This window comes from Pygoscelis adeliae, unplaced genomic scaffold (genome assembly GCF_000699105.1).
Source record: "Pygoscelis adeliae isolate BGI_AS28 unplaced genomic scaffold, ASM69910v1 Scaffold14, whole genome shotgun sequence".
NCBI lineage: Eukaryota > Metazoa > Chordata > Aves > Sphenisciformes > Spheniscidae > Pygoscelis > Pygoscelis adeliae.
In genome coordinates this window covers 18,828,966-18,839,642 of record NW_008825109.1, presented here as the reverse complement: position 1 = coordinate 18,839,642, position 10,677 = coordinate 18,828,966, and the positions used below count along the sequence as shown (strand labels likewise).

Genomic DNA, 10,677 nt, shown 5'->3' with positions numbered 1-10,677 from the left:
TTCAGCAGGTTTGCTGCCGCTGTGTGTACTCTATTTGATGTTTACAGACTGTTTCTGTTAACTGCCACAGGTTTACACCATATGAATGGTATAACCCCCACCCGTGCAACCCAGACTCAGATGTGGTGGAAAACAATTTTACTTTACTAAATAGTTTCTGGTTTGGAGTTGGAGCTCTCATGCAGCAAGGTACATCGGTTACACTTCATTATCGCACACGTCCCACAGTCTGCTCAAGGGCTTCTGTGCTGGTAAACTCCACCCTCTGTAAATACAACATATACTGTAAAACCTGATCTCCAAAACTAAGCAATAGAAGAAAGGAAGAAAATGACATGCCACTGCAACCGGGAGCAGGCAGAGGAGGGGAACCTGTGAAACCCAGAATAGGGCTGCAGCAGGAGGAAGGAGGGGAAGCGCCTGAGAGAAAGGGAAGCGGACAGGGCCACACGGGAGTTTCTGGAGCTGAAATGTAAAATAATCCCAAGAGGGATATGAAGTGCTGCGTGCTGAAGTTGAGTTTATTGGTATAAGAGGTTTGGCAACTGGAAAATGTTGGGCTCCATCCCAACAGAAACAGTAACAGCCTTAGCTACCCTAGGAAAACTGTTTTAACTGCCAAACAAAAAAAGATGCTCTTTCTTCAGAAGGGTTGTTAAGTTTGTTGGCACTTTGTTTAGAACCAAAACCAAACCTTTTTTTTTATGGCTTTTCTGCAGGTATGAGTCCCATCCTTCTGTAAATGCATCCAACCCTAGAAGCATTAACTTAACCCAGTCACAAGTCCCTGTTGCTGATGATTTTGGAAACAGCTGACATTTTACTCAGTTGACAAGGAAGGGCAGTGAAGCTTACTCCATATGGGAAGTCAAACAGATATGTGTACTAAACACATTTGTTTATGGCGTGTATGTTCTAAGGTTTCCAATTAAATCACTATTCACCAAAACTGGGGTCCACTGAAAAGAATGAAAATATTTTCTGACAAACATTTCAAGTTGAATCAAAGCTGAACAAAAAAACCCCACCCCACGACAACAACCAAAAAGGCAATCCAGAGGAAAGCCCAGCAGTACCTTTGTATTAAATACCTAAACATTTAAGTAAGGAATATAAAACCATCTCTGCATTCATCCAGGTACAGTTTATTCTTCCCTCTTTAACAGACATGAGTAGCAGTAAAAAAAAAAAAGAGAAGGATTTTTTCCTAGATATGGTAGAGAATAAAGTTTGTATTGTACCTAAGATGCTCTTGCTTTTATTGGTGCACTAATGAATTGACAGGATCTAGAGCTTCCTCATAGAAATTACTTTGAAGGAAGTTGGATGAAGGAAGAGCCGTTCTGTTTTGCTTTTTTGTTTTGTTTTCCTTCCAATTTATCCGTAAAAGACAGGCTGAGGTTTTACAGTATCAGGCAGGTGTGTGTATATAACTGTGATTGCCCTGTGTGTGAAAGTGCCCCAGGATTTTGTGTTTCGATGTACTGCCTTTTTTGGAGTTTACCATCATCCACAGCAAACTGTGGGATGCAGTGTCTGCTCGTTACCACTACCTTGGGTACATGACAGTCAGCCCCAACCAGACTCTGCTTGTCTTTCAAGAAGATTAAAAATAAAACAAAAGAAAGAAAGAAAGAAACAAAGAAACAAAGAAAGAAAGAAAGAAGGAAAGAAACTAACAAAGAAAGAAAGAAAGAAAGGAAAGAAAGAAAGAAAAAACATTTGTAAGGCAACACAAATGTTTCCATGTACAAACTTGTGGTGCGTGTGATTGTAAGTGCATCATCGTTAATGTGAAGAGTTTGAACATGATATGAATGGTTGTGAAACTCTGCATCTAGCGTTGCGTTCTTTCTTGCTGGCAGCAGCTGCTTGTTATGCTTGATTGGAAGCCACTTGTTATTAAATTTTAAAATGTGATGATCAGACTTTCTCTTTTCTACAGAGCGTGAGCAAAGTCTGGATCAGGATTGGCTGTCATGTCTGCCATAAAAAGGCACTAGAGACTTCAGCAAGTATTGTCTCTGACCCCGAGTCTTGCTAGCAACATTTTTATTTAGACGTTACTTCCCCTGTTTTTCCCCTGAAAGTCTCAGATGTGTTATGCATACTCTGAAAGCATCCAAACAGGGCACATTTCATCCAACCCATTCAGAGGAACTATCACGTTCAGAAAGGCAAAGCTATCCACCAGAGCCCCAGTTCAGCCAGGCGACGGGTCAGACCAGGACTATCCATTAAGGAGAGCGCTTAGGGTGAGGTCAGTGAGCATGGAGCATACATTAATGCTTTTCGTTGCAATCAAGGCCCTCGAAAAGGTGAACGTTGAAATAATCATGGGAGTGATCAAAAGACATGCTGGGCCCGCTTGGTTCAGCTGGGAACAAAGTGTGCTCAGCACCTCCCAAAAGCAAAACCGTAGCTCACTGCATAATTAATAGACTCTGGCGTCTTGAGCTTAATTGACCTGAATGTATCCTGCTGCTTTTTCACAAACAACTTTTTGCTATAGGAAATCACAGGAGGTTTGGCATCTCACCCCACAAAGTCAGCACACAGGCCTTCTCCGCCTACTTTCTTGTGCGACCGTAAGGCTGTGCTGGCAGATTTCATGGTTGCTTGTTAAGATAGCTGCAAGGTATCTGCCTATTATGCATTACTGGGATATATATGTCAGAGCTAGGTATTACATCAGGGTCCAAGTGTAGAAATTATATTTGTATAGTTGTCTAAGCTTAAAAAAAATAATACCTTCAGGATGACCTGAATCAGCACTCCTAGAAGCCAGCTTTTGCAGGTCAACCCCAGCTTAGAAATAAACATACACTTTTCCTGAGAGCAACAACACAAAAAAGGAAAAGATTCAATTGTACTGAAAAAAAAATCTAATCTGAAAAGCAAGAAAGTACAACAGACCACAAACATAAACCCAGATAGAGCTACAGCTCTTGAAATGGGTATATTTGGACTCGAAAATTTCAAGTGAGAGTTTTTGGTTTTAGACTGCTGGCTTAATTTGAAATCTGTGCATCACCAGGGCTGCACAGGCCTGCACAGGCAGAGCATCTGCTCTCGCAGTTTGGCAATTCTGTCAGCCTACCCAAACCCTTGGGCTATGCTTAGCCTTGACCTTTAAGAGACATGTCTATATGTTTACAACGCTAAGTTAAATCTGTTTGCTGGTTGTTTGGAAAGTTTTTACCCTTTTGGTCTTTGCCCCAAAAGTCACATTCAGAGTTTTTGCAAAGTCTGAAAATATTCTCTGTAACGTGGTTAAATTTCTTACAGAAATCATTAAATAGCTGGGGAGAGATAATAAGTCAACACATTTTTCCAGTAATAGAAATATGTTTGTCACATCAAAAGCTTTACGTGCTGAGATCTCCATTCACAGGCACTTAAGTACTTTCTTAAGTCCATCCTTCATCAACAAAATAGTTATGCAAAGGCTTGACTTTGAAGTCAAAAGTATTCAAGTGTCTGTCTAAGTGCTTTTCTGAACCAGATCCTTGAATCCCACATAATGAGCTAAGTTCAGTGAGGACGCCTCTAGAAAAAACAGCACAAAACTTGCATCAGAATGCTTAGAAATATGAGTACCTATGTGGCTTAAAATACAGTTTCCCTGAGCTGTTTAGAAGCCATTTCAGTGCACTTAACACCCACCCATGCTGTTCTGTGGGGTTTTATGGCAATGGCAGATCACTTTGATATTTGTCAATTTGACACGCGGGCAGATCTGCTAAAACCTTTTCATCAATAATGAGTGTTAAATACATTGTCCAAAACTTTGCATTGCCCTGTAGATCCAAAGGATACGTCCATTCACCCTCTGAATTTTCAAATGTAAACCACACATTTATAATAAGACCTGTTCTGGGTTTTGAGCTCAGGTTCACACAGGCCAATGAGTTCACTGGAACCGTATTGATCGCCCTGTTTCTGCATAGGTATGTCAATAGGATGCACAGGGTAGGTTTCTCTTGTAAGGAATTTCTGCAAGGCAGCTTGTAAGCAGAATAGCATTCTGCTGAAGAGCTCAGATTAAAAAATTGATTACAGGATACTGGCAAAAAGGGATTCAGGAAACGGACAAAAATACTAGTATAGCTTGCTGGGGATGTAAGAGGTTGATATCACAATGAGCATTAGCTCAGAGATGTAATGGGGCTTAGACCCAAGGATAATTCCATTTGTCATGTATCATGGCATACATCCCCTTCATAGTGTCTTCCCATTATAAATGCTAGCTGTGCATCTGTGAGATTATTGTTTAAATCATTTTATCATACTACAGCTCATAAAAGCATTCTATGCCTAAAAACAGTCTGTGGTATCAGGAAAGGCATCTTTCAGCATCATTTTAATATGATTGTTTTGATGATATTGTAACAGGATCAGAGCTGATGCCCAAAGCTCTTTCTACCAGAATAGTTGGAGGAATATGGTGGTTTTTCACCTTAATCATAATCTCATCCTATACTGCCAACCTGGCTGCCTTTCTGACTGTGGAGAGGATGGAATCCCCCATCGATTCAGCAGACGATTTGGCAAAGCAAACCAAGATAGAGTATGGGGCTGTTAGAGATGGATCCACAATGACCTTCTTCAAGGTAAGATGGCATCAGTCAGCTCTGTACAGTCGGACTGACTCATGGCCTTCCAGCACTAAATGGTGAGGCGGTATAACAACACTTGAAAGGATTAGCGTAATAGGTAAATACATCATTTGCCCAAATCCGTAGAGGATCCTTCATCAATGTTAATGTAAAAGATGGGAGATTTTCCCCCAAGGCATATGGAGAAACAATCTGATGCTGTTCTGCTGTGAGGGTCAAACCCATGCCTTTGATGGGAGGATCTGATGGGAACAAAGGCATGTTTCTCAGGGTGGAATCTCAGCCACTTGGCTAAGGTCACTTCTGAAGGTCACATTTGCACCGGAATAATACTGCAGGCAGTCAAAATGCAAGTTTGTTTGTCCATTTTTCACAATGGTCCATGGTCAACATTACACAGATTATTAACATACAGGTCACATACACACATGAACACATCTGTAAGTAAAAGATCATTTTCTGTGGCTAATTGCTTTGTAGATAACTGCATTCTTTTTTTTTTTCTTTCGCACTATTAGTATTAATTACATACAAAATGGGTTAATCTCATAAAATGTCAACGTAAAAGCCAACAAGCTATAAATATGATATACGTACAAAAATCCTGTGGCAATTAGAATTAATTAGCAGCTTCATCGGTAGTCTCAGCAGGGAAGTTAAGCACTGAATGAACTGGTATCATGGTTTTCACTGTAGCATCTGAGAATGGTGTTTCTAGACAGTCAAATATGCAGTGCCTTTGAAGAGGATGAGACACTGTGGGGAAGAAGCATGTGGGGCTAAATAGCACTCGTGCCATGCACGAGCCCTCTCCCCTGCTGCTCCAGCCCAAGCCCCCTTCCCTGCTTTAACCGCAAGCCCTTATGCTTCCACATGAGGCAAAATGCTTACACACAAAAAGGATCTTGGCTAAAGTATTTGGGTCATCTTTCAAAACGAATAATGCTCATCAAGGACGTTTCAATCGTGTAATAGATCTGATGGTAGGCTATCCCTGCTGGAGCTGCCGAGGGTGAACTGCCCTTGTAATGGCTCTCCTGTGGCTGAATAGAAATGTTTCCGTGCTGAAAGAAACGCACAAACTACAGTATTTTTCAGAGCCTCGTTATATTCAGTTCTTGAAACAATGAGCTGACATTTCCATTAAGATATGCTGGGAAACCCATCTGGAGATATTCCTGGAAACTGCATAAGGCAAGTACCGGACTGTCATCAGGAATATAAGGCAAGAGGAAGCAGCTGTGCCGGCTTCTGAAGGACTCTGGGAAACTCCCTTAGTCTAAGAGCTCTTCACTGCCCAAAGATGGTCACTGCCATTGCTCTTCTAAAGTCAAATTCAGCATCGGAGAGAAAACTTCAAAACCTGTTGCTTCCATGTTTTTTTAGAGGCAATAGCTTCTGAATTTCAACTTGAAAAGTTCAGAACAAATTTCTAGAGCTGTTTTCAACTTTACACTGATTTTTTTGCACCATTAATCCCTGTGGTTAAAATTTGTAGGCTTAAAAGAATGTAAGCCTTTAAAAAAAAAAAACTCAGACAAGGTGATTAAATATTTATATGCTATACGTGCTAGCTTGTTTGTGCCTGAAATACACGTGTACACAAACACAGGTGAAAGGACACTAGTTTTTGTACAGAATGGAGATGGATTCTCTGGCAGAGTGAAGGTGACATAGTGAAAGATGCATGAAAAATACAATTTATCACACTTATAAACCAGTGAGACAGAGTGTTATATAAAAGGTGTTAATAATTTAATTGCAGAAGCTCGTCAAGATCCTCACAAGATTAGGATTTCTTTATGCTGTCCAAAACTTAAAAAAAAATCACAGAGTAGATTAAATCAATATGATAGAAACTTACGTATGCAAAAGGAATACTGTGTGGTCTGTGAGGGCATGACTTTGCCCCCCTTGTACTGTAAAGTACCACATACACTTCTTGGGCTTAGTAAGCACGCACACACACACACACATGCCAGTAAGAGACCTGGGAGGATGTAAAACCAAACACTCAGAATTAGGAGAAGGCAGGAGTAAGCGTTTCTGGGCAGCAGTTACTCCCGTTCCCATGCTGCACGGGCATTACGGTAGTTCAAGAAAAAGCACCTTTGCCATAACGGTTCTAGAGAAGACACCTGAAATAACTCTGCCTCTTTTGGGGAGCTGTGAAGTCCTGACCTGGCCTGGACAGTTTTCCCCAGGCTTCCCCATGCCGTGATGGACTCTGGGAGCTCCCCAACGCCCAGGGCTACGGCCTGACAACTGTGCCCCTGAGATTTGAGGGCTGGAGGAGCTGAGCTGGGGTGAAAGGTGTTTTTCATGCTGTGCAGCCTGTGCCACAGAGACAGTCCTGCCACCTGGGAATGCTGATGTGATGGGGACAGGGAAAGGGGAAGGCACAGCCAGGTCCAACAGCAGTAAAAATGTCCTGCAGGAGTGCAGCACAGGGCTGGATTGCACTGAGGAAAGGTCATTATTTCAAGAGCTTCCTATGTCGCAAGACTGAATTTTTCTAAGGGCTATGCCCAGTACTTAAAACAAGAAATGCCAAGAGAAACAACAGATTCTTTCAGACCAACACTTTCTTAAAGCAAACCCATGGCACTCTGGGAATTCCTCACTACAGAGGAGAGAGGAACAAGAGAGTACCTGCCATGTAGGACACAAGATGCAAAGACCAGATGGGTTTGATTTTCAGGTCTATAAGAGACACACATGGCAAAAGGATTTCTGAAGACATCAAGTGCAGAAAAAGATCCTAGCACAAAGCAGACTCTGAAGAGCTTTGGTTTCGGACTTTGTGCTTAAAGTAGGAGCAGGAATCCCCTGAAAGATGATATTACACAATGTACCTACTGGATGGGATGCAGGCTGGGAACCATATGAGAAAAGCAAGGTACTTCCACTGCTTTTCTGAAAACTCTATTTGTATGTATTCAAACTTACATTGCTTTTTTTCTTTAGCCTTGTTTATAATCCATGTACTAACACTTGTGGTTTTCCACTAATTTTGAAGGTCTTACACTAGTAACCCTGTTGTAATAGTGAGCCCAGAAAAACTATTGCTAAAGAGGCAATATTTTCAAGAAAGTTTCTGCAATGACTATGCCTTCTAGCCAGGTAGCGGTGGGAATGAAAACAAAAGCAATTTAAATTACTTGGGGGGATAAATGGGGTCCTGACTTCGAAGGAACCTCATAGTCAGCCTCCTCCCTGTACACAGATCCCAGAGCCGGCCATACCAGATGAAAATACCCAGAAAACAGGGCCTGGATAGTTAAGGAGCGCTCCACCGAGGGGATGGGGTTCTAGGCAGGTGGCCCAGCAGGATCTCAGGGACCGTTCACCATCTGTGTACATGTCCAAATTTGGCAACAATGTAACTGAAGGCAAGATGTTTCGCTTCCACTAATTGTGACATACGCATATTTCTCCAGACTGCTGTCCTGCTCTGTTTCCAACACGTCTATAAATCTTGCGTTGCTTTCTTGGCCCTCTATGATAATAGGCCTTACTCTCATGTTGCAACTCTTGCCAGCTCCTACCTTCTGATGTGCAGACATGTTTCTACTGAAATCAATGAAAATTCAAAGGCCAGAATTTGGCATATGATCTATCCTGAAAAAAATGGGAGTTGGCAAGTTGAGAAGCTATGATCTTCTTTTCAAACTCATCTGAATAAGGAATACATCCTTCCAGTAAATTCAATATCAGATTCAATCTACTGCATACATTTATCATCAATTTCAAAAAATATTCCCAACTGAGCAGTAAAAATGGCTTCTTCTAGTAAAGAGCTGCTTAACCATCTTCAAAGTTTAGTGGTATCCTGTGGCTTACTAAACTTAGGTGAAATTTAGTTGACCTAAATTCAATACCATTCACAGGTATTGAATTTACAAGTAAAACATATTAACATTTAAAGCTCAAAGAACCAGAAAACCAGCTTCTCACAGACACTGCTGGTTAGTAAGCACATGCAGTCTCCACATAGCCTAAAATCAGCTATGAAAGCTATAAACCAAAGCTAGGGCCCATGAAGGAAGTGAGGATACACTGCCCCAGAACAGGGGAAAAGTAAGTGTGTGGAGGACCTTCGGCTCATATTTCCATTAAAAAGTCAGTCTGTGTGTGTCTGGCTTGTGCTAGGCTGCAGCAACAGCAACGGTTGGCTTTGCCGTCTTGAGACAAAACCATTTCTATTGGCAGTTTCCACTGGTCCAGCTGTCTGTAGGTCTACCTCGATATTTAATCCAAAAGCAACATTGTGTGCTCAATGTTGTTTGAGAACGTACAAGGAAGAGAGAGGTTTAATCATGTTAGTACTGTGCGAGCGCTTGAAGGTTTTTTGGTTTGTAGGCAGCACATCTTGAGGGTAGCAGGCACAGGCCTCCAGCACGTCCCTGAGCAGGTTCAGTTTTTCTTTTCATCTCCTCCAAGGAAGGCAGAAGTGTGAACAAGGGGACACCGGCATTGCCTTTCCCTGCAGGGTGCCCTCATCCCTCGGGGCTCCCACGGCACGGGGAAAGGAGTGGGGAGGAAGTTCAGTTCAACAACACTGTACGGGGGTGGCTGGGGCTTCTGGCATCCCTCTTCCCTGTGCAGCTGGGCATTGACACAGGACACGTAGACACTCCTACTGAGGCCGGTGGCAAAATCCCCCTTAACTTCAGTGGGAGAAGGATGAAGTCCTTAAGTATGATTGCAGTTGAGAGCAGAAAGCAGAAGTTTGCTTAGAAGCAGTTTTGGGTTTGTTTCTCAAGCTTTACCCTTGAAGTACATGACTTCTAGGCAAGTGATACCAATACAAAAGAGCCAGTACTTTATTCATCATCAGGCTTTTGGAGAAGTGCGTTTGCCCTGACAGGCAGAAGCACTGCTTCTCAGTGCAACAGTATCCACCTGCGCTAATTTAGCTGGGTGATGTGCTGTAATCCGCATAACAGCATTAGCCCAAAAAATTTCAAAGCACTTCACAGTTGTGCCGGTAATGAAGTTCCTGGCACTGAAAAAAGAAGCAAAAAAAGAGATTCCTCAGCATAAAGCACAGTAAGAGAGAAAGGCTGCAGGAAGGAAAACCCTGCTACCGATTCTCTTTCATTCGAGATGTGCTATTGGCATTGGTCACAACAAAAGGCTGAGGAATATTCTACAAGTGTAATTTGGGTGCTGGTGTGATTCTGTGCCTCATTTTCCCTCCTTAGAAATCCAAAATATCAACATATGAGAAGATGTGGGCGTTCATGAGCAGCAGGCAGCAGACAGCACTTGTGAAGAACAACGATGAGGGAATCCAGCGTGTGCTCACAACGGACTATGCGCTCCTAATGGAGTCGACTAGCATAGAGTACGTGACTCAGAGAAACTGCAATCTCACCCAGATTGGGGGGCTCATCGATTCCAAAGGCTACGGCGTGGGAACCCCTATTGGTAAGATGCTTTCCAGCACAGCTGTTGTGGGGCACACCCAGCAATGTTCCCTTCAGAAGTTTAGATGGCCATTTGAATCATGCCTTAGTCTTTTAAAAACCTTTCTCATCAAAACAGACCTTAGGAGCCTCCTTTTAGGCAAAACATCTACTCTTGCCCTGCTCATCTGCAAGCAGTGTCTGCAAGCAAGAGGGAATATAACAGTGCAGGCTACATCTGCAGAACAAAGTTGAGTGACCTGCTTGCCTCCTGGAGCATCCCATGCATACCAAACTGGGTATCCTCTGTGCTGCTAGAAGTGCAAGTCGCTCTACTGAAATTCAGTTTAGTTTGAGAAATCAGGTAGTGTCTCTGGGAAAATGGAAGTGGGCAGGATAAATGTTATGTCCAACGTATGCATCCCAAAGAAACCTGCATGAAAGGAGGTGAATTTCTGATCTATTTCATGACCTTAGAGCAACACCTAAGAACAGCGAGAAGCAATTGCAAGGTTCTACATTGGCATCAGGGATTTCAGTGTTTGGAGCTAAGCAGAGTCTTAAGACTCCCAATCTCTGTGAAGTCTTTCCAGTAGACCTTTCTTAGCATATCCAGTGTCCTTTTCAAGGTTTTCTAATCGTAGAGA

At 42.4% G+C, this 10,677-nt stretch overlaps 1 protein-coding gene across 1 annotated transcript in view; it reads left to right on the top strand.

Annotated features, from left to right (window-relative positions):
* The window catches only part of GRIK1 (glutamate receptor, ionotropic, kainate 1), a 169,869-nt gene that overhangs the window by 144,114 nt on the left and 15,078 nt on the right, over window positions 1-10,677 (top strand). Inside the window, exons 12-14 of the mRNA XM_009327816.1 lie at window positions 71-189; window positions 4,396-4,613; window positions 9,827-10,052. Coding sequence (XP_009326091.1) covers window positions 71-189; window positions 4,396-4,613; window positions 9,827-10,052 — 563 coding nt within the window. The remainder of the gene's footprint in view (window positions 1-70; window positions 190-4,395; window positions 4,614-9,826; window positions 10,053-10,677) is intronic.